This window comes from Anastrepha ludens, chromosome 6 (genome assembly GCF_028408465.1).
Source record: "Anastrepha ludens isolate Willacy chromosome 6, idAnaLude1.1, whole genome shotgun sequence".
NCBI classification, from domain to species: Eukaryota; Metazoa; Arthropoda; class Insecta; order Diptera; family Tephritidae; genus Anastrepha; species Anastrepha ludens.
In genome coordinates, this window is record NC_071502.1 from 91,880,898 (window position 1) to 91,902,241 (window position 21,344).

The 21,344-nt window shown below is 33.9% G+C and overlaps 3 protein-coding genes and 1 long non-coding RNA gene across 15 annotated transcripts in view; 2 read left to right on the forward strand and 2 right to left on the reverse strand.

Moving 5' to 3' along the window:
- Positions 1-589: 589 nt before the first annotated feature.
- On the forward strand, positions 590-1,725 carry LOC128867587 (histone H3-like centromeric protein A). Its single transcript, XM_054108954.1, has one exon. The coding sequence runs from the start codon at positions 704-706 to the stop codon at positions 1,247-1,249; it is 546 nt and encodes a 181-aa protein (XP_053964929.1). The 5' UTR covers positions 590-703; the 3' UTR covers positions 1,250-1,725.
- A 395-nt stretch (positions 1,726-2,120) lies between these two features.
- On the reverse strand, positions 2,121-5,945 carry LOC128867588 (cholinephosphotransferase 1-like). Its single transcript, XM_054108955.1, has 2 exons — positions 5,496-5,945; positions 2,121-5,425 (listed from the first exon to the last, which is right to left on the reverse strand). The coding sequence occupies exons 1-2, from the start codon at positions 5,739-5,741 to the stop codon at positions 5,273-5,275; spliced, it is 399 nt and encodes a 132-aa protein (XP_053964930.1). The 5' UTR covers positions 5,742-5,945; the 3' UTR covers positions 2,121-5,272.
- A 739-nt stretch (positions 5,946-6,684) lies between these two features.
- LOC128867938 (uncharacterized) lies at positions 6,685-7,142 on the forward strand. Its single transcript, XR_008455042.1, has 2 exons — positions 6,685-6,731; positions 6,831-7,142. It is a non-coding gene; the product is annotated as an uncharacterized LOC128867938 (long non-coding RNA).
- Positions 7,143-15,856: 8,714 nt separating this feature from the next.
- Positions 15,857-21,344, reverse strand: part of LOC128868566 (growth factor receptor-bound protein 2) — a 56,706-nt gene continuing 51,218 nt past the window's right edge. For all 12 annotated transcript variants that reach the window (XM_054110813.1, XM_054110807.1, XM_054110803.1 and 9 more), the window contains exon 6: positions 15,857-17,653. In XM_054110813.1, coding sequence (XP_053966788.1) covers positions 17,480-17,653 — 174 coding nt within the window. In that variant the 3' untranslated portion in view covers positions 15,857-17,479. The remainder of the gene's footprint in view (positions 17,654-21,344) is intronic.

Here is a 21,344-nt window from a genome sequence, read left to right on the forward strand (position 1 = left end):
ATGCCCAGATCATAATGCGAGAACCACCATGCTTTATTGTTTTTGTTGTATACTTTGGCTGGTATTCGGTGTTAGGGGGCCGTTTTACATATTGGCGCGATCCAATTAAATTAGTTATTCCTTCCCCTTGTCTTTTCTTCAAATCGTTAATAATAATTACACAAACCAAAAACTTCAAAATATTCCACCAAAGCAATTTCTATGAAGAAAAACCTTTCGCAGCAGTATTGAGAGCTGATTGTCATTAATTTTGTAGATTAATTTTGTGGATTTATTGGTAATTACGGCATATGTGAACGTACTTTATGACTCATTTCTTATACCGTAGACAGATTATTTTAGAAAACTGAGTTAAACAGAGTGGAACCAGGTGGAGACCGTGAAAAAAATATTTCAATTTGTGCGCCGATAACAAGCAAGAATTTCACGTGTAATTAATTTGGTTTTCAGGTTTGTTAATCAGTTTTTATTTCTATATACAAAAAATATTTTTGATATTAAATAAAAGTTAGACGACTCTTTTTTAGAAAATCTATTAAAGGAAATATTTCCGCATGGCAACTACAGAAATGCAAAATTGTGGTAACCTCGTAACATTCCGTTAGTTTGTCTAGAAAAACGCGCTTGTTTACTATCGAATCAAATAAAAGTTTTATTATTTAGTTTAATATTTCCTTAAAAAATCAGTTTTATCGTGCGAAATATGCGGCCATTACATAAACCCGGTCCTAAATCAAAAACGCGTGGAGCTTCGCTTCAGGATAATCTTCTTGGCGAGACTGATACAAGTTCCTCGAGTGAAATTACGAATTTTCATTCATCGCCGAGACAAACGGCAACCGCTAAATCTCAGAATGATGGAAGAACTTCTACGGTACGAAAATCTAGAGCACAAAAAAAATCATTACAACCTGTTCCAGCTCCAATTACGTCGAGGCAATCAAGGGGCAGCAGTCGTCGCAAACAAAGATTGCCCACCCGCAAAGAATTAAAACTCCTGCTGAGAACAGATTTTATGATACCACGACTAAGTTTTTCTCGAGTCGTACGCGAAATTATGATGCAGATCTCAAGCGATGTGAGTTGTATAACGGCTTTAGCCCTGGAGGCTCTACAGACAGCAGCAGAAAAGTATATGGAAAATCGTTTTGAAGATGCATATTTATTGGCGTTGCATGCGGGGCGAGTTACACTGTTTGTTCGGGATTTGGAATTAATCAATTATTTGATGGGTAAATGTAATTCGTAAATTGAAATTAATATTAAGAAACTAGCTTAATATTTGTTTACAAAGTGTCTTATGTCAATATATTTAAGAACTATAGGGGTATTTGTAGAAATGTGAAGATGTCGAGAGATTAAAAAATACCTCGAAATTAATTTTATTCGAGATTGTTGTTTTCCTTACTTTTTAAAAACCGATCTGCGATTTCAAAACGAAACGATTTCTAGGCGACAAATGTATCTGCATTTGCCTCAGTACAAATAAACTTGGAAGCAATCCTTTCAATAATTTTTATAAATATTATGAAAATTGAGTTTGTTTTCCTCGAGAAGGTGGAAAAACTGTCGAAGGTGACAGTGGAGTGGGTTACAGATGAATTCCGTATACTAAAATAATATTTTTTTTTGTTTATTGTAAGTCTAAAAGAAGACTATTGCACTAACGATTGTATCATAAAAACACTATGTTACACATTTAATAAAACATATTTTTATTTCAAACTTAAATAATTTTTCAATTGGGAATCTAGTAATTTAGAAATGCATCACAAATCAATTGGATTTGAGTTTTGAACTCAGTTGCATGCATTTGGCCAGCGGCTAAATGGTTGTCACTCAAATAAATGTGCATATGAATGTACATATGTACATACATACATACATAAATCTATAGCTTTACATACATAAATAATTTACAAGAAGCTTTTGAAAATAATTCGTTTTTCACTTTACCTTGCATATACGGTCGAAAATAATCTATGCAGCACATATGTATGTACATATGTAGGTACATTAATAAAGCCGAGTACGGCGTTCCACAAACTTTTTTGGTTGCTATCTGCTCTAGTGTATACGCAAAAATCAATTTCTAAGTAGGAATATAAAAATACGTAAACTTGTATTCGTCTGCAAATATATATTGTGAGCTAAAAAAATTTTATAAACTATAATTTAAGCTGATCTTTTCATTTTTAGCAAGTTTTAAAAGTATTCATAAATAGTAAATAGCGCCTCCATCAGTTAACACCCTCTTATGTAGTAAAAACAAAGACTAAAGAGAAAAAAATATAATAAAGTAATCTAAGCAAATGAATATCATTGCCCGACGCCATTATCGTGCAGTCGTCGGCGTATGAGTCCAGGGAGACTCCCTCTGGTGGCTGGGGGAGTTTCGAGATATAGAAGTTGAAAAGCAAGAGTGAAAGGACACCACCCTGCGGTACTCCCTGCTTTATTTTTCTCTGTTTAGACGTTTGGTCTCGAAATATCACCGACGAGTGACGACCACTCAGGTAGTTCGCGGTCCACCTCTTCAGCCCTGGCGGGAGTGTCGGCTGTAAATTGTCATCTAGTAGCGTGGCGTGGCTGACTGTATCGAAAGCCTTTTTTAGATCCAACGCTACTAGGGCAGTCCTCTCGCATGGGCGGTTTTGGTTGAGGCCGCGGTTTACCTGAGTGTTTATGACGGTGAGTGCCGTGGTGGTGCTGTGCACTCTACGGAAGCCATGCTGGTGCGAGGCTGGGGTCAAGTGTGTCGTAAAGAGTGGAAGTAGAAGGGCCTCAAGAGTCTTCACTACTGGGGAAAGGAAAGTTATCGGACGATAAGACTCCCCTTGGTTGGCGGGTTTCCCAGGCTTCAATAGTGAGACCACTCTCCCTAATTTCCACTTATCAGGAATTATGAGAGTGGGCATAGACAGGTTGAAGACCCTGGTGAGATATTCTACTCCCAACGGAGCCAGCTTTTTCAACATCAGCATGTTAAGTCCGTCAGGGCCAATGGCTTTTGATGGTTTCATGTGTTTGATGGCCCCCTGAACCTCGTCGCTGGAGAAAGAAAGTGGCGCACTGTTGTATGCCAGTTTGTGCAGCCGTCTGGTGGCACTACGTTTGGATCTGTCGGCCGGAGGATGCAGAATAAATTGCCGGCTAAAGAAGCACGCGCATCTCTTTGGATCCGACGAAGGACAACCGTTGAAGGTGATATCCACCTTGTCCTTGTGCTTCGTCGGGTTCGACAGGGACCAGAGCTTGCTCATACCAGAGGTGAAGTTGCAGGACTTCAGATGCTCTTCCCATTTGTTCCGCTTGTTTAGCGATCACGCTCGTTCGCCAGAACAGCTGCTTCAGCTGGGAAATTGGGACGTATGCCCCTGATCCTTCAAGCAGATATGAAGCGAGCAGCGGTAGCTGTGATCGCCTTGCGGAATGCACGTTCGCTACGCGCACATCGGTGGAAATGGGGAGAGCGCCGAAGATGTTCAGTAAATTCCGCGAATCTGGTCCAATCAGCTTTGTTGAAGTTGGCGTATGACCGGTGATCCGCGGAAATAAAGTCGGCAAGTCTCTCGATCGAGACGATAATGGGCAAGTGGTCTGATGCAAGCGATAGCATAGGTCGCCAGGTTATGCTATTTATCAGACCTGCGCTAGCAATTGTGATATCAGGCGAGCTGCAGCAATTGCCCACTACTCTGGTGGGGGCGTCGTCGTTTACAATGCTGAATGTCGAATCGTCTATCTGCTCTGCCAATAGCTGTACCCTACGATCATTTGGCAGGCTTGAATGCCAAAGATCGTGACGCGCATTAAAGTCACCTACTACCAATCGGTTTTCTCCCCTGATGAGCGCACCAATATCAGGGTGATATCCTGCCGGGCAGCAGGTGACAGGGGGTATGTAAATATTATATATTTCGAGTTCGGCATCGCCTGACCGGACAGCTATCCCTTGACATTCTAAGGTTGTGTCCCTGCGGTCGATGCCTTCATCGATAAGACGGTACTGCACTGTGTGGTGGACTATGAACGCTAAGCCTCGACCGTGGTCTCGCTCGTGGTCCTTTCTGTGCACATTGTAGCCGCCCCTGGTAATCAGGCGGGAGCTAGCGTGCAGTTTTGTCTCTTGGACCGCAGCTATCTTGATTCCATGTCGGCTCATAAAGTCGACTATCTCGTCAATCTTACTCATGAGTCCGTTGCAGTTTAGTTGAAAGAGTTTAAAACTCCTCGGGAGTGTAATCGTAACTCGGGGGGACGCGTGGTGTTGTCTGCGTTGATCCTGCTGTGCGTTCCGCAAGAGTTGTTGTGGCCTGGCGTTGGCAGGCGGCCGCGCCGCAGAGGGCGGTTGCGGGTGCAGAGCTCTGCAGCAAGGGGCAACGAAGTCGCGTGTCCACCCACGGGTGGTGCGCAGGCCAGAGCACCTCCGAAAGTGGCACCAGCCATTGCAAAAATTGCATTGGACTGTTGTCAGGTTCCGAGGCACTCTGGTCTGACACACGGAGCAGACTGGGCGGGAGACCAAGAGCTGCTGGTTTGTCCCCGCACTGGGGTAGGAGCAGGACGTTGGGGGAGTTGTGTTGCTCAAGGGGGCTCCTTACCGCTCAGGTGTTGTTGGTGACGGCAGTTTGAAGTGCCGGCACTGAGGGCAGTAGCGCCGTTGAGGCAGGGGCCGCCTAATGGCGGGAGCAACTTGTGGCCACATACCTTGTCCACTCCCTATGATTCTTAAGGCCTGAACAGGTCTTAAGATGGCACCACACATTGCACTTGTTACACCTAATCGAGGTAGAGATCGGGTGGAGCCGTTTGTGGCAGATGCAGCAGTAGAATACCTTTGGTCCAGGGTTGAGTGTGACGCTAGCCCTGAAGAGAAGTATTCGGAGCAAACATGCTGCTAAGGATTGTTCCTGTGACGAAAGATTGGGGGTGGGATATGGTACACTAGACAGGGCTAGTTTACTGGAGCGGCAGCCCTTGGTCGGGGAAAAACCCGAGTCATTCTGGTAAGGTAGAACCGGCTGCCATGGGGATGGCAGTCCTTATTAGAGAGCGGTTCACTTTTTACGAGAGCATCGCAAAATGTCTCAATGAATGGATCAAGTCAAAAGAACTCGAAATGTTCGTCAGAGGAATCCGTATGGAGTAAAGTTGTAGCTACCAATGGAACATGGTATCACGTATTATTTAATTGTTTAGCTAAGAAAGGATGGAAGCTTATTCCCATACCTAATATTATTATTGTTTATTCCTATATAAGATTGTTAAATTATGTGATAGCATGCGCGCCCCAGACGAAGGTGAACCACAGCAGCCAGATTTCCGGCAGCACACAGTTAAAATATGGATTGAAGAACAGCAAAGCGGGTCCCAATTGTGACCAATCCAAGTATTCCATTTCAGCTTTTGTCATGTGAGCAATCTAAACCGAAGAGTGAGAGAGAGTTAACGCATTTATATAAATTAAATTTTATTTGAAAACTCTTTCTTACCACCAGCTTATTGGTGACTTTGGCCGCCACCATGCCAAAGGCTAATATATATAGCGATGAATGGTCGGTGAAAATATTTTGCGGTGATTTTTGAGCAATTATCAGCGCGGGCAAGATGACCAATGTCAACGGTATGCTGGGCGAAAGTACGCTGGTACCCTTGTGGAGTGCGATGAGTTTGATGGATGGGAAGAAAACAAAAATCACATTAGACAATGGCAAGTAGCGCTGCACAGAACAAAACATTTAAGAACAAAATGTGTGAAGAGGACAAAAGAAAAGAAGAAACGAAAGCAACGTCTCTACTTGCATACAAATGTGAAAAGAAAGTGTAAAGAAAGGAGGAATTTTGTAGAGACCAAAAAGAATTGGCATATTTTTCATACATTTATTACTATGGCGCAGATATCAAAGGACAATACTTTCGTTTTTTCTTTTCTTACACATCAAATTTTTTGAATTTTTATTATTTTTTATTTTTTGTTTTCTTTTAGCTAAGTTAGGACAGATAAACAAGTAGTACTTCTTTCGGATTTAACTTTTAATTATTTTACCAAAACCTCGTGATTTGCATTTTTTTATATTTCTGACAATTACAAAATTTTTGTTAAGCATTTAAACCTTTGTGTGGAGCGTGAGAGGCGAATAGGAGGGTTAAAGTAAATAAATTGGGATTTAACAAAAGTGAAGTTAATTTGAGTTCAAGAAAAATATGGAGCTTTAAGGAGGTTAGGACAGAAGCTAAGAGGAATGCGATAGAGTGCTAAGAGGGAAGGGGAGTTTTTAGAAAAAAGTAACATAAATACTAATTTGCATATAATAAATACAAATACTAAAATTTTCTAAAAGAAAATGTAAATGCTGTCGTGATAAATATGCACAAGACTACTATACGGGTATGTAGAAAGGCATGTCTAGAAAACAGATGCTGCTGTATTAGAAAACAGTATTTAATTAATTTTATTTTAACTGCTAGCTACAATTTTATGGTAAGTAACAAATTTGGGATATTAAAATCATTTTTTTTTTTAATGTACATATGTAGGTCCATTTCCTAAATGCAAGTTGCAATGCATATTTACAACTCATATAGTTCCTAAATGCATTCGTGAATTTTATGGCAACGCCTCATGTTCCTTATCGGTTGGCAACTCATTTAGTGCGCATAAAATGTCAAAATCGTGCATCAGTTTTGTTTGGTATGCAAAGCGTGTTCAAGGAAACTACAATGGCAGAGTAAGTCGCTTTATTTATTATAAATATACTATTAATTTGTTTTTTTATGTTTGAATCTTTACAAATAATTGAAAACGTATATTTATATCTATGTTACAGAGAAAAGAAGTGGACACATGAACGCAAAAAGTTATTAATTACGACAAGACTTCGCCATGAAGCTGATTTTAGCGGCAAAAAAAAAGAAATGAAATACCATTTGGAAACTATATTGCGAGAAATTAAAGATGTGAAAAGCTCTTTTCCCTTTTCCAGAGACGATATAACTAGATGTTTCTTAAACATCATCCTCTAAAATTTTGGTGACCTATTATATATTGTATTTCAAATTCATTTTTACTCACCTTGAAGGTGTTTTTTTTGCATTCGAAAATGGGAATAAAATGTGTCGTCATCCATTAGTGAATCAGATTTGCTAAATTTTTTATTTTTTAGCACCTTTCTTTTCGATGCCTTCAGTGTCCTTAAAAAATTATACCGCTTGTTTTTTTTTTCTTTTTAATAAGTTGTCTTATTAAATCAATATTTGATGTATTAGTCTTATGCATTAGTTCTTCAGCACTTGCCAATAAAACAAATAAAGTATACCTTGTCGATTCCATTTTCACGAATAATAAAATTCTTTGTTTTATTATCTACTTTTGACACATGTTTTATGTTCCTAAACGCCGTTTTCATGCAAAGCTATTTTATGCAAAGCATGATTGCAATTAAAATCTGCTTTGCATTGCATACACAAATTTTAGAGTTATGCATTGCAACTTGAGTTTAGGAAGTCGGCCGTATATTTAAGAATGCACACAGAAAATTTAATATCGTTCCGGTGAATATTTTCGAAGTTACACGCAAATTTGAAAAGGCTTTTCAGAGTGCTTGAAAGTGCTTTTCAAACTTTAACCGCGTTTTTCTCAAAATGGTGTTTTCAAACTCGGTGACCAATATTACTAGAAAACTAAATCGGATAAACCGATTAGTCTTAAATTTTAACACGAGTTTCTGAAATATATTTTTTAGTAATTAATCGAAGATTTTTCCTCGCCCATTCAAATTTTTTTTATAAACAATTTAAAGCCGAAATTTTGGTAAAAAATCAATTGTTTTTTTTGAGCAAAGGCCATTTTTTCAAAAAAATTTATTTTGCTTATTCCTTCAATTAATCACTAGACTTAACATTACTTTAACGAAATTGGTTTGGTTTTTTTAATTTCAGAGGATCCGGGTCAGAGATATTGTGGTCACCTCAAAACGTCTTTTTTGAGAGGAGCTCCCGAAGCAGATCAGCTGTAGCTCCTTTCCAAATAAATATTTTTAATAATACTAAGTCTTAAAATACAGTTAAAAGATAATATAATGTGTACAAATTTTTAGATCAATAAATTTAAAAGTTTTCTCAGAAAAAATTCTGGAAAATTCGCTTTCTTCCGGCCTTTTAACTGTATTATTAAGATATTTATGGCTTTTCTCGAACAATGAACATCCTCTATTGGCAATGTATTGCCCGACATAAGTACTAAGATTTAATCCTGTGGATGAGTTGACGTAGCAGGAGCTATGAATCGGTTTGTTTACGAAAAAACTAAGAATATGTTAGTGATATATCACAAAAAATTAACACAGTTCTCACTCGCTCGCCTGAATTGACTGAACTGATTGGAAGAGTGTGCGTTTTTTTATGCGGTTTTTAAAAAAATTAAAAAATGCATGTCGACCTATCGGGAATTGTATAAACAAGATTCTAAACCAGCTAAGCAAAAACTCATCACAGATTACATCAGAAAAGCTAACACTACAAGTATGGCCAGCATCACCATCTAGATCAGACGTGTACATTTCCTCAAGTGACGAAAGTGATTTTACGCCAAATCCTAAACGATTGCGCAATATGCAATTATTGTCTGATTCTATTTCTAACGATGTAAATTTATTTTTCGATTCTGACGTTTCTTAAATAAAGATATAATTTTCAAAGATAAAATTTTTTGTTTATGCGATTTTATTTAAGGGGTTATACGCAGTTATGAAGCAAATAAAAGACGGGTTGTCAAAGGATTTATCCTGAAGAAACTTCAGAATATTTTAATTTGAAAATTTTTGGCGGTTATAAAAGCATCCTTCAAGAACGTAACAAAATTTTTTATTTATGAAAATGTTGATTATAGAGCGCGCTGCAGGCGATTTCTGGAACCTCCTTTAAAAAAAGACGATTTACGGTGTACATCGTAACTCAGAATTGGATTATCTGAAATCAAAAAACCAAACAAATGTTGTTAATATATTAGATTATCTAGTAATTAATCGTTCGGCTAATCAAAATAGTGAATTTTCACAAAATGGCAGCTTTTAAAAGAAATGATTTCGATTTTTACGTTAAAATTTGGCCGTAAATTGATTATAAAATGGAAAATAAGTATCAGATTTACAAAAGGAACGATTAATTACTAGAAAATGTATCTTTAAAGATTGAGTTAAAACGGTTGACCGATCAAACAAGCCGTTTTCGAGATATGTGTACACCGACTTGAAAAATGCCGTTTTGAAAAAAACACGTTTAAAGTTTCAATACCTACCTTAAAACGTGCCGAGGCATCTCTACATATTTAGGTATAACTCCGAAAATATTGCTTAGATCTACTTCAAATTTCGTGCGTATACTTTTGAATATATGTACATTACAAAAATGCAATAAAAAAAATCGATTTTTTTGAAAGTCATAATTGCGTATAACCCCTTAATTATTTCAGATTCGTGCGATCTATGAAACGTATCTATAGTTATAATATGGGACTAGTACCCTTTTTTTATGCGATTTTATTACATTATTTCAGATTTATGCGGTTCTTAGCACTTTTGAAACGTATCTATAGTTTTACTATAGAACTGGTTGCTTTTTTATGCTGTTTCTTGTGGAACGTATATACCGCATAAAAACAGAATCTACTGTATGTGAAATTATCGTGCAGATTTCGGCTGGTGCAAGACGAATTTATTACAGGTGATGGTATCCGCACGTCAAAATCAGCATGCTCTCCTCAACATTTGCCATTTCGGTTCCCCTCCACGAGCGGCAAAAAAGGGTTGTTGTTGTTGTTGTAGCGGCAAAAACATTCCCCAAACATGAACGGGTAGTGTTGCTGGAGTGACACTCCTTGGACAGATATATAGTAAATCCGGGTTGTTCCGGTAACGTAGAGCCCACTGTCGGGGGAAAAGGGTCCTTAAACCCGCTTAACTTTTTTCCAGCCCAATACACTTCCAATGTTTTTTTTTGTAATATTTCACTTTAGATATTATCGTCCCCTTTCTGTGTTAACTCGTAACTTCATTTTTTTCGAAATTGAGATTTTTAGTAAAAAACACTCCTTAGAAATGCTGTTACGTACAACAAAACATACAATGTTCATAATGATTATAGAATTTTTTTCAGAGCGTTGCGATTTTTCTCGTATTTACATGTTCGAATTCAAAAACCTCGTATCTTCTATAAGTATCGTATCAAATAAGTTATAACTTTTCATAGAAGTTAAGTAACTCTAAACATTTTTTATCGAATACTGAAAATTTTGATTTTGTAGATACTAGGCTAACACAGAAATGCGACGTTATTTGAATCTTCAACTATACAGATACACAGATTTAAAGTGAAGAAATAATTTTGACATTATTCATATCTACGGCGAAAAAATCATCTGGGCGGATGCCATCACCTGTAATAAATCCGCTTTAGGCTGGCGAATACTCCTGTGACGTGGCGGCCGAAGTTCCCCTCACAATTTTCTTTTTCATCATAGTTATAGGCCAAACCTGGGTGTTGTTGTTGTTGTAGCAGCAGAAACATTCCCCATACATACACGGAGAATGATGCTGGAGTGACAGTCAGATGTGACCTCGGGTCGTTCCGGTAACGTAGAACCGACTGTAATGGGACCTAGTAAGCCCTGTCAAACCTAGTAATTTGTCATCCTTGAATAACAGCCATAGTGTTGTGTGAGCTCAAATCAATGTTGTCAAAAAGCTCATAAAATGTTTATGTTAAAAATATTGATAACTGAAATTCAACTGAAATACAGTGCACTCGCGGTAACTCGAATAGCCGCTAAGTCGAACGACGTGCTAACTCGAACACATTTTTTCCCCTATTGACTTCTTTGTAACTCGAACAATAAAAAAGCGCTATAACTCGAACAAAAAAACAAATTTATTTGTACACACATTCTTTTCAAACATGTACATTTTGTACATAGATACATATGTAATAGTATATGTATATAAATTATATGTATACTAGTGTATTGTCCATATGAATATTTCGGCGTTAATATCCCGTTAGTTTTCTGGGAACAACATCTTGCATTGACCAAATTGCTTTAAATTTGTCATTTGTAGTATATCAGTGCACGTGAGTAATGGATCGTAAAAGGTTGAAGTGTTTAACATTAAAAGAGAGGGCTGAAGTCCTTAACAAAATTAAACGTGGACGTAGTGTTACTTCTCTAGCGAAGGAATATGGGGTAGCCAAGTCCACCATAAGTCTTATAAAAAAGAAAGATAAGGCAATTTATGGCTTGCACTAACGCTACCGGCAACCATAAGCTTAAACTTCTCGTTATTGACAAAGCAAGAAATCCTCGTGTTTTCAAAAATTTTAACTGTCCGGTGGAGTACAAAAATTCCAAATCAGCCTGGATGACTTCGGCGATTTTCAAAGACTGGTTTCATAATTCGTTCGTGCCGCAGGTAAAATCCAGATTCATTAAAACAATTTTTTTAACCAAGTTAAATGACTTTAATATTTAGGTAAGAAAAAATTTGAAAGATGGGGACTACCTGAGAAGGCTCTTCTTCTAATTGATAATGCCCCATCACATCCCAACGAAATCGAATTAAAGTCCGAGGATGGTTTAATTTTAACTATGTTTATGCCGCCGAATGTGACACCATTGATCCAGCCAATGGACCAAAATGTAATTCGTATAACGAAACTATACTACAGAAATTTTCTACTGGCTTCCATTTTCAACAATCGATCGAAAAATCGATATCGATGACTGTTTTTTTAACATAGCACACTCAATTGATAAGTCGAACAAATTCGATAAATCGAACAGCGCCTGTTTTAATTAGTTCGAGTTATCGCGAGTGCACTGTAATTTAAAAAAATTTGTTTGTTAAAAAGCCATATTCGGGTTAAATAAAAAAAAAAAAAAACAAGAAATACATAATCTCATCTATCAATTTAAAAACAATTTCACAAATAATATATTAATTATGTAAAATATTGAATATTTTATTTTGCAAAAAAGAGACGGTTTTCATTACTATCATTACTATTACTATTATTATTTTTAAATTTTTATTTCATATTCATATTTTATATCAAGGCATATAAACGTACAATATTTTGTATAATATAAATGTATGTCATATAATTTATGCAAATTATAATTATCATCGTTTGCTTAGTTATTACAAAAAATTAAAAAAAAAACACGCATCCTAATTACATTTGTTTTTATTAAAGAGCAAAAACAAAGTTTCACAATTTCTTTTTTTTTTTTTTTTAAATAATATGCATACATATGTACTATGAATGTATGTATGTATAATGAATACGGTTGTGCTCAAAGATTGCTTAACAAATGTGCCATTTCAGATTTATTTCTGCATTAATTATCAATTTTTGTTAAAATTCATTTTATAATATATGAATTTTTTCAAGTATGAACGGTTATTAGTTTTTTTTTTGTTTTTTGTATTCTGGCGATTTACACTTTTTGATTGAAAAGAAATGCGGGGTTTGCGCGTTATATTTTTAATTAAATTTATTACAAAAACTAACTAGCTCTTAAATTGATTGAAGAACCGTATTTTGAAAAAGGTTTGTTAAAATAAAACGCAAAAATAAATACGCTGCCCTATCACTTAGAGCAAGTTTACATAGAGCAAAAGTGACCAGCGAGCATGTGACTGTCTATGTAAACTAACACTTTAGTAGATTTTATTGTTGCACCACATTAAAGTTAATATTAACAAATATCAAAATAAAGCAGCCAGCTATTTAAAAGCATTCAACATTAAATTATATCCGTTGGAGGCAGCCTTTTTTATTTATTTATTTTTTTTTTTTTTTGAGTAGCAGCAAAGTTAAATTTTCATTACTTTTCAATTTATGGCAATAGAGTATAACTGCTAGAACCGTTAATCGTGTGTTAATTTCCGTGAAGCCGGTTGTGCATTTTTTGTTTTTTGATACAATTAATTTGTTTTTGTCGGCTTAAAAAAAATTGATTGCACATTTTTTCACTTCCCTATTTTTTTGTGGCATTTCAGCAAAACAAAGGTATCTACTGCTTCTTCTTGCGCCGCCTACTGCTTATACAATTTTTTTTGTTTTTGTTTATTCATACAAATTATCCAAATAACGCTGCAGGCATATATTTAGGCGCAAAATTAATGAACGCAAAATTTGTTTGTGTGTGTTTTCTTACTTATTCTCACGTTCTCCTCCTTTCAATACACAAACATCATTTATATATGTGTGTATGTATGTTTTCATATATGTGAAAAAAAAATCTAATATAACTATTACTCACTTTCTGTTTTTTATATATGTATTTGTTTTATTTTAATCATTACTGTTTCACGTCTCTTAACACATTTTTTATTGTGTTTTTTGTGTTTTTATCAGCAAACCCTTATGTTTTTCCATTCACAAAAAAAAAGTAAAAAATAACTTGGTAAAATATTATATATAAATTTAAAACATGACACGTTATTTTGACGAATAAATACTTCGTAAGGCCTAAAGCAACAAAAATTTAAAAAATACTGCACAAAAACAAACTGAAGCATACAAAATACATATACACATAAATGTATAAAATAATTAAAATATAGTTTGACAGAAACTTTTAAACCGGCATAAAACAATTTAACAAACATAAACATATATGTTTTATTGTTAAAAATACATAAACTAAAAATTTTCGAAAAAAAAGAAAAAATTCCAATAAAAGTTTTAAGTGCGCAATTAAATTAAAGAATTTTTAAAAACCAAAAAGCAAGTTAAAATTAAAAAAAAAAAGATGTTTGTTAAAAAACAAAAACAATTTCATGCAAATTGAACCGTTTAAAATGAAAAAAAAAAAATAAAATAAAATAATAATAATTACTTTAAAACAATCACGAAAACGTGTTTTTAAAAAAAATAACTCAGTGATTCTATTTGTATATATTTTGTATGTGCCTTTGTTGTTGCTTTTATAGCAAAAACAAAAATCGTTTTTAGCTTTTTTCACTTTTTGTTTGCTTTTCATACTCCTCCCAATTTAAAGAAAAAATTCACTCAAATTCCTTTCTTAACGTAAATTACTAAAAAAATGCATATCAAATCTTCATTAATAAGAGGTTTATGTTTGTGTTTTCATTGCTGTTGGTGTATTTGCGCTAAATTTGTGTGTGTTTGCATGCAATGCTGTACAAAAATTCATATTTGAGGTCATAACCTAAAAAAAAATTTGTTTTAATGCTTTGAAAGTGCAGAGTTTCATTCACTTCAATGCGATCTCATAATATAGCGATTTTTTCCATAAATTTTGAAATAAGAGACGAAACAGATAATTAAATAATTTCAAATTTTACTTTGTTATACTCTGTTTACACAGAGCACATTCAAGCAGCTTAAGAGCATTTGTGAAATACCTACTACGCTCGCGCGGCGTATAAGCTAATGTTCAGCAGCTTCGTGATTGTTGTTATGGTTATGAGTGAAAATATAAACATATTTTTGATTTCTTTACTTTTCGCTCGAGGAGGATCCTTACTTAGTTTTGGTTTCATTTATTTATTTTTGTAGCTCAATAATTTCTGCGCTCTACTAAAGTAGGAATTACGACACAGCACGAAAAATATTTTTCGTATCATCATTCTCTAATTGATCGCGAACCTTTTAAAAAATATGTTTTCTAAATTACGAGTGGATATTATATTTCAAAAAATGATTTAAAATATTTATTGGTATAAAAAAAATAATAATAATAAAGAAAACAAAAAATAATAAAGAAAAAAAAAAAAAAATAAATAAAAAATAAAATAAAAATAATTGCGATCAATTATAACTTGATATTATATTTCAAAAAATGATTTCAAATATTTATTGCCATCAAAAAACAAAAAAAAAAAATAAATAAATAAAAGAAAAAAAAAAACAAATTAAATACAATAAAAAAATACATAAATAAATAAAAAAAAAAATTAAATAAAAAAAATAAAATAAAAAAAAAATAAAATAAAAATAAACAAAATCAAATTAATGATGGTACTAGAACTAGAATATAAAATTAAGTTACAAGTTTTGAGGCACAATAATGCCTAATTTATTGTTGAATTTTTGAAACGCATTAATGCCTATTTTGTTGTTGAGTTTTTGAAACACATTAATGCCTATTTTATTGTTGAGTTTTTGAAACACACTAATGCTTGATTTATTCTTGCATTATATTTTTCTCCACATGGAAATAGAAAAATGTGCTACAATTTTTTTACCTTCCTAACTCATGGGTTTCATTTTCTCTTCCCACTAAAATACGCATTTATTATTTATTTTCCGCGCGACAAATATAAATTCTAAAATTCTCAAACTATTTATACACTGCGCTAAATAACTAGCAAGCTTTAAGAATTTCAATGCTTCCATACAAAAATTATTAAAATTAAATAAGAAACAAATAAATTGTTAAAACTTGTGAAAAAAGTCTAGTGCCATTGCCATTTAACGCAGTGTATTTAAAGCGATGCTGCTGCTTTTTTTTGGTAGCAAACCTAAATTTCATTAACTATAAGACCCTGAGGTTTAGTTGTTTTTTGATTGAAACAAAAAAGTCAAATCAATAATACAATAAACAATAACCCTTGGCGAACACAAAAATAAAAATTGAAACAGAGATAATTTTAAAAATTTAAAATAACTGATTTTTATTAATATTTTTTTTGTCAATTGCATAAAATTTTGTTATAAAAAAGATTGGTAAACTAAATATGTTATCAATCAGGTTATCAAATACATAGTATATTTCCTCCGTATGTAGTCCATCTGAACAGAGTATAAGGTTGGAAATTAAAACAATAAAGACTTTTAAGAGAATTTTATTTCTTTTCGAAATTTAATTTGTTTTCAAATTTGTAAAACATTGTGTCAGAAGTTCAAATAAAGTAAACTTAAAATTGTTTTTTTTAGAAGGCAATAAACTAAAATAACCAGATTTCCTGCGATGCATTCGGCTCTGTATTAATATCGAAATGTCACATGAAGAACTATTGACTGTTTTTAGGTCTAAACTGAGTGTAAATGAAAATGAGCACCGATTAGAAGAAAAAAAAAAAACAACAATAACACGTCAAAGGTTAAATGCAGTGATTAAAATAATTTTTTTACTTTAAAATGATACAAGCATTTTTTTAACACACACAGGGGTTTTTGAATCTGTAAAAAATTAATTATGGTATTTCGAAATTAAAAACAAAAACAACAATAACCCGTCAAAGGTTAAATGCAGTGATTAAAATAATTTGTATTTTACTTTAAATGATACAAGAACGAAATTCCTTTTACTTCAAATTTTTTGACACACACAGGGGTTTTTGAATCTGTAAAAAATTAAATATGGCATTTCGAAATTAAAATAAAAAAAAAACTGTATACCGACTTTCTTGCATTGGTCTATTGTATTTTTGCAACTTGTAAATGCGTAAGTCATTTTTGCCTTTTTATTATTTTCTATCAATTTGAGTTGCATTAAAGGCAGTTGCATTAAAATATTAATCACAATTTTCCAACTTTTAGCTACATTTCGATGACAACGCCAAAGTACCAGCAAAAGTTAAATGGTTGTTAATGCCGTTAAGTGGGATTGCCTTCGTTTTTGTATCATTGCTCTACCGAACTCCACTGATCGCATTGCCAACTTAAGAACGAAATGTATGGCTTAACAAATAAAAAAAATTTTCATTCTCCATCAAATCGTTGTTGTGACTTTGCTTGCACAATTCAACTAAAGTAATTACATTTTAAGACAACTTTATTTCGCTTATGCGCCGCCTTTGCCACAATTTCGCAGTGCAGGTTTAGTTGTTGTGTTTTTTCTAGCTAAACTTTGCTAAAAATTCACCACAGCTAAAGTCGCATTGAAGCATTTACCCCCAATTTGCCTTTAGTTTTACAATTTCAGCTTTTCTAACCTCAAATGAAAATTTGCACAGCGTGTCATGCTAGTATTTTCAATTATCGCCAAACAATCAATTGTTTGTTCGTATAAAAAAATGAATATGTGAAGTTGTGATGTTACGCATATGCACCTAAGTATGCATTATAAATCGATTGGCTGATTGATATCTCACACGACTAATTATATAAATATATGTATAATATATATCCCAATTGGTAGCTTGCGCAAATTAAAATATACTAAATACTCTAAATTTCCACAATTATTGCAGTGTCACTTGATATTGTTGCTATTATGCCGTTACAGTGTTTACAGTTGACATTGTTGTTATAGCAGTGTGTGTGTTTGTGTGTGTGTGTGTGTGTGGTTTGTGGAGAGAAATTGATGGTGGAAAGTGTTTGTTGCTGTTGGTGGTTCGTTTTTTCCAGTATTGTTTTCTATATTCGTTTATTTGTTTTTGTATGCAGTGTGTTGTTGTTGTTTTATTTATTTATTTTTTTTTTGTTTATTCTACGACTTTCTATTCTATTATGAATGGTATGGCGTTACATAGGTTGATGGGAAGATGCCTTTCCGATTGCCAATCTCACCATTCCACCAATTCTCATCAGATCGATCTGTGACGGTGATGACGTCTCCGCGTCTAAAGTCCAATTCACCAGATTCTTGTGGCACAAAATCGTATAATGCTTGAACGAGCATCTGTGAAATGAAAGGAGAGAGAGAGAGAGAGACAATTTAATAATAAATAAAAGCTCAGTAGACACATACATACACATGTAACCAAAACTACGATATAACTACAATCTATATAGAGCGAAGATTCTGTGGCACAAAATCACAGACACTTTATAACCTTTAATATCTTTGAAGGATATCATTAATTCCCACTTCTACAGATTAATGCCTGCCAATACACCCTGGAAATTTTTTTTTTTAACATTTACAGAGCAGCTTATACGAGACCATAGTGATGTAGGCCATAGATAGGTAGGTTAGGTTAGGTTGACTTGGCTGGCTGAAAGCTATCACATAGACCTATTGGTCCTTAGTAGTACCGGATGGAGTTTGACCCTTACGTTTCCTTGTAGTAGGCTTCATGTAATAAGCCTGCGTCTTTTGCGAATCTAAGTAAGCTCTGAAGCTCTAACCCCGGGAGATATTCTAACCTCTCATATTGTAGAGCTCCTAAACATTTCAATGTTGCAGGGCCATAGATAGATAGATAAATACTTTATGAGGTTTGCACTTCGACCTCATGGCCTTTTGTGTCCTCTACTTATCACAGAACCTCACTCAGCCCTAGTTCCCTTATTAAACTCAGGCTTGAGCTGGGTTGTATTGAGCGTATGTGCATTAATTCTGGCTGCAGTTGGTCAAGGAGATGTAGAAGAAATTTCAGGTTCTTAACTTTTGTCAATACTGAGATCTGCAATAAGTATTTCATTTAAGGCTGGATGCTAGTTCGTCCAAATTTTAGTACCTAATATTAGGTTTCCGGCACAATTGAGGAAAACAGCTGTTACAACCACAACAACAACGAGTACGTTTGACAACCTAAATTGTTTGGTTTCACATTTGAATTTGTTTGCTTTCAAAGTTGAATTTGTTTGGTTGTGTCAAATATATACAAGGTGGTGCAAAATAATCACCCTATCGAAAGATTTATAATTTTTGCAAATGACGTCATACGTCAATCATATTTGACACTTGTCAACTAGACAGTGGAGTATAATAAACAGGCCGCGTAAAGGTTAAAATAAAGATTTCCATCACTCAAAATATTTTTTTATTTAATAGAAAAGTTATTAAAAAAAATCGGATGATTAATTTTGAGCCACCTTGAATATGAAATGAATAATTTTCTATAGGCTTTTTGGACAATTTAGCAATATAAAAAATTGTGTGTCATTACTTTACAAATACCATTCGCCTGATATGGATGCTCCCGGCCATTTTTTTTATTTCATCGAGTTAAAAAACCTCTACGGGGAAAGCGTAATGGAAATTTCTAAGACGGCTCTGATGGCTATACCAAAAATAGAATTCCAAAAATGTTGCAAGAGCTGCATCAAACGCTGGCTTAAGTGCGTTACAGTTTATGGGGAGTACTTTGAAGTCAATTAATATCACTTTTGTGGAATAAACTTGTAATTTAAATTTTCTGAATATATTCCGGGAACTTTTCCATTAAGGTGGTATTATAAAAATTGTTAAGAAAATTCGTTGCACACTGAATGCTCGCTCTAAAAAATGTGTCAGTTGAATTTAGGTTGAAGAGGTGCCCAAAATACATAGTCTATACTGTAACTATACGCTGCACTACCGACACATTCGAGTGAGTTAGGGTTTTTTTCTTTTTATTTATATAATAATTTAGACGAACACAGCTTTAATATCCAATAGGCTGAGCCGGGTTGTTAGTGAATTTATTGAAATTTGTTAGCAAAGGCAATATTTGTTCGCCATAAGTGACAGTTGAAATCGGCTGTTTTTCGTAGTGAAGGCAAATAAAATCAGAAAATAAAGTGTGGGTCGATATTTTATTTAAAAAGAAACAAAAAAAAAAACAAACGTTTAAAATCGAAAGAAAAACTTTTGACTTATGAGAATTGCAAGCAGAAGTGGTTAGTTGAAGCGACAAGCGTTTCGCCGATCTTTAAATATTCAACTTAAATGAACAATAATCTGTTCCTTATTCTAGCAGGGTATACAGGAGGCAAACTGCTTACAATTTCTTTTCAGTTACTGGAGCGGCGAGGCTGTTATTTGCCAGCATCGCGCCGCCCTATGCTACACTCTTCCGCGTGTGATGTATTTAAGGGGCTAAGGGTAGTCAGAATTTTCAAAAAATTGGATGTATCTTAAAAATATTGTGTAAAAATTTGAAGTGAATCCGATAAATACTTTTCGAGTTATTCAACAATTGACCAAGGGCGCTCGGACAGAAATAAACAAAAACTTTAAATGCGTTTTTCTCAAAACAATGGTCTTTGAACTGGTGATCACTGTAACTTAAAAACCGCTTGGTAGATTTTAATAAAATTTATACCGTTTTTATTTATACTGCCGTTTTTTTCTCGAAAATATGAAAAATATTTCCTGAGGCCGCCATATTGTTAATTATGAACAAAAAAAAAACTTCGATCAGGCACAAGATTATCTATTAATAAAACTAATTTCTCTTGTCCCATTGATTTTAGATGCATCTCCAAGGACTTGTGATGATCACCGTAAGGGACTTCTGGAGAAACGGGTTCTACACAAACAGCGATAACTTTTACAGTTATAATTTTTTTTGTTCTTTGAATTTTACTGAAGTCAAGTCACCACATTTTCGGGCCCCTGACTACCCCTATCCCCTTAAATACCCAAGTTATTCAAACGACAATCGCGTTTCTTATGTTAACGGAGGGTACAGAAGGCAAATTTTACAATTTTTGCCGGTTCTTCCAACAAATTTAAAAAAAAAAAAACATTTTAAAAGTTTTTGAAAATATTTGAAAGTTGACCATAAGAAAACACCTAATAATCGGTACTTCGTCTTAACCTCTAAGGAACGTAAATAATTTTATCATTTTTCAATGGTCAGGACGAATGCCCGAAATTTTTTTTATATGCAGAAAATGCGCAACATCGTCAGAGAGGAAAATTATGAAAAATCAACGAAAATTTATAGCGCCTTCAAACTTGCACTTTGTTAAACTAAAATTTAGTGGGCTATAAAACTGTGTGCTAAAATTTCTTCAAAAATTCTGATTAAAAATTTTAAGTGTATAATGTGTGTGTTTTGTACCTAACCTATTTTGGTTTATTTATGAACACACTCATATTGTTTATAGGCTGAAGTGTATGTGGGCGTTTGCAGTAATTTAAAAGTTTCGCACTAAATGATAGTATACATATTTCCAATTAATTAATGAAAACAACGAGGAGACAAAAAGCAACTACCAAAAAAAAAAAAAAAAAAAAAAAAAAAATAAACAAATTTGAATAAACAAATACTAAAATACATTTGAAATTACGAAAATTAGTGAACGTCACCCACGAATACACACACGCAGCATTAAGACACACGTTAGCCTAAGTCCCATGTTGCTATGACTACATAAATAATTTTGAATTTTTTTTTTGGAATAAATAAATAAATTCATATACATACTTGGTCGTACCCTAAGTTCTGTATGTATTTAAGGAACGAATTTTTAGATTTCATTGTGATTTTGTTTTTTTGTGTATTCATAAATAATGTTTCTGAAAAATTTAAAAAAAAATATGCAAAACTAAAAAATTATTCAAAACAATCGTCTTTTGCTTTAATACAGGCTCTTAAACGATCCGGTGATTACGCTATAGGTGGGCGCAGCAATATGGTTTCCATAGGTATAGATGG

Excerpts from the sequence above, each read along its gene's own strand:
- LOC128867587 (XM_054108954.1), top strand. The coding sequence starts at position 704 with ATGCGGCCATTACATAAACCCGGTCCTAAATCAAAAACGCGTGGAGCT.
- LOC128867588 (XM_054108955.1), bottom strand. The coding sequence starts at position 5,741 with ATGTTTTGTTCTGTGCAGCGCTACTTGCCATTGTCTAATGTGATTTTT. Across the intron at positions 5,426-5,495 it reads AAGTCACCAATAAGCTGGTG|ATTGCTCACATGACAAAAGC; the intron begins GTAAGAAAGAGT and ends TCTTCGGTTTAG.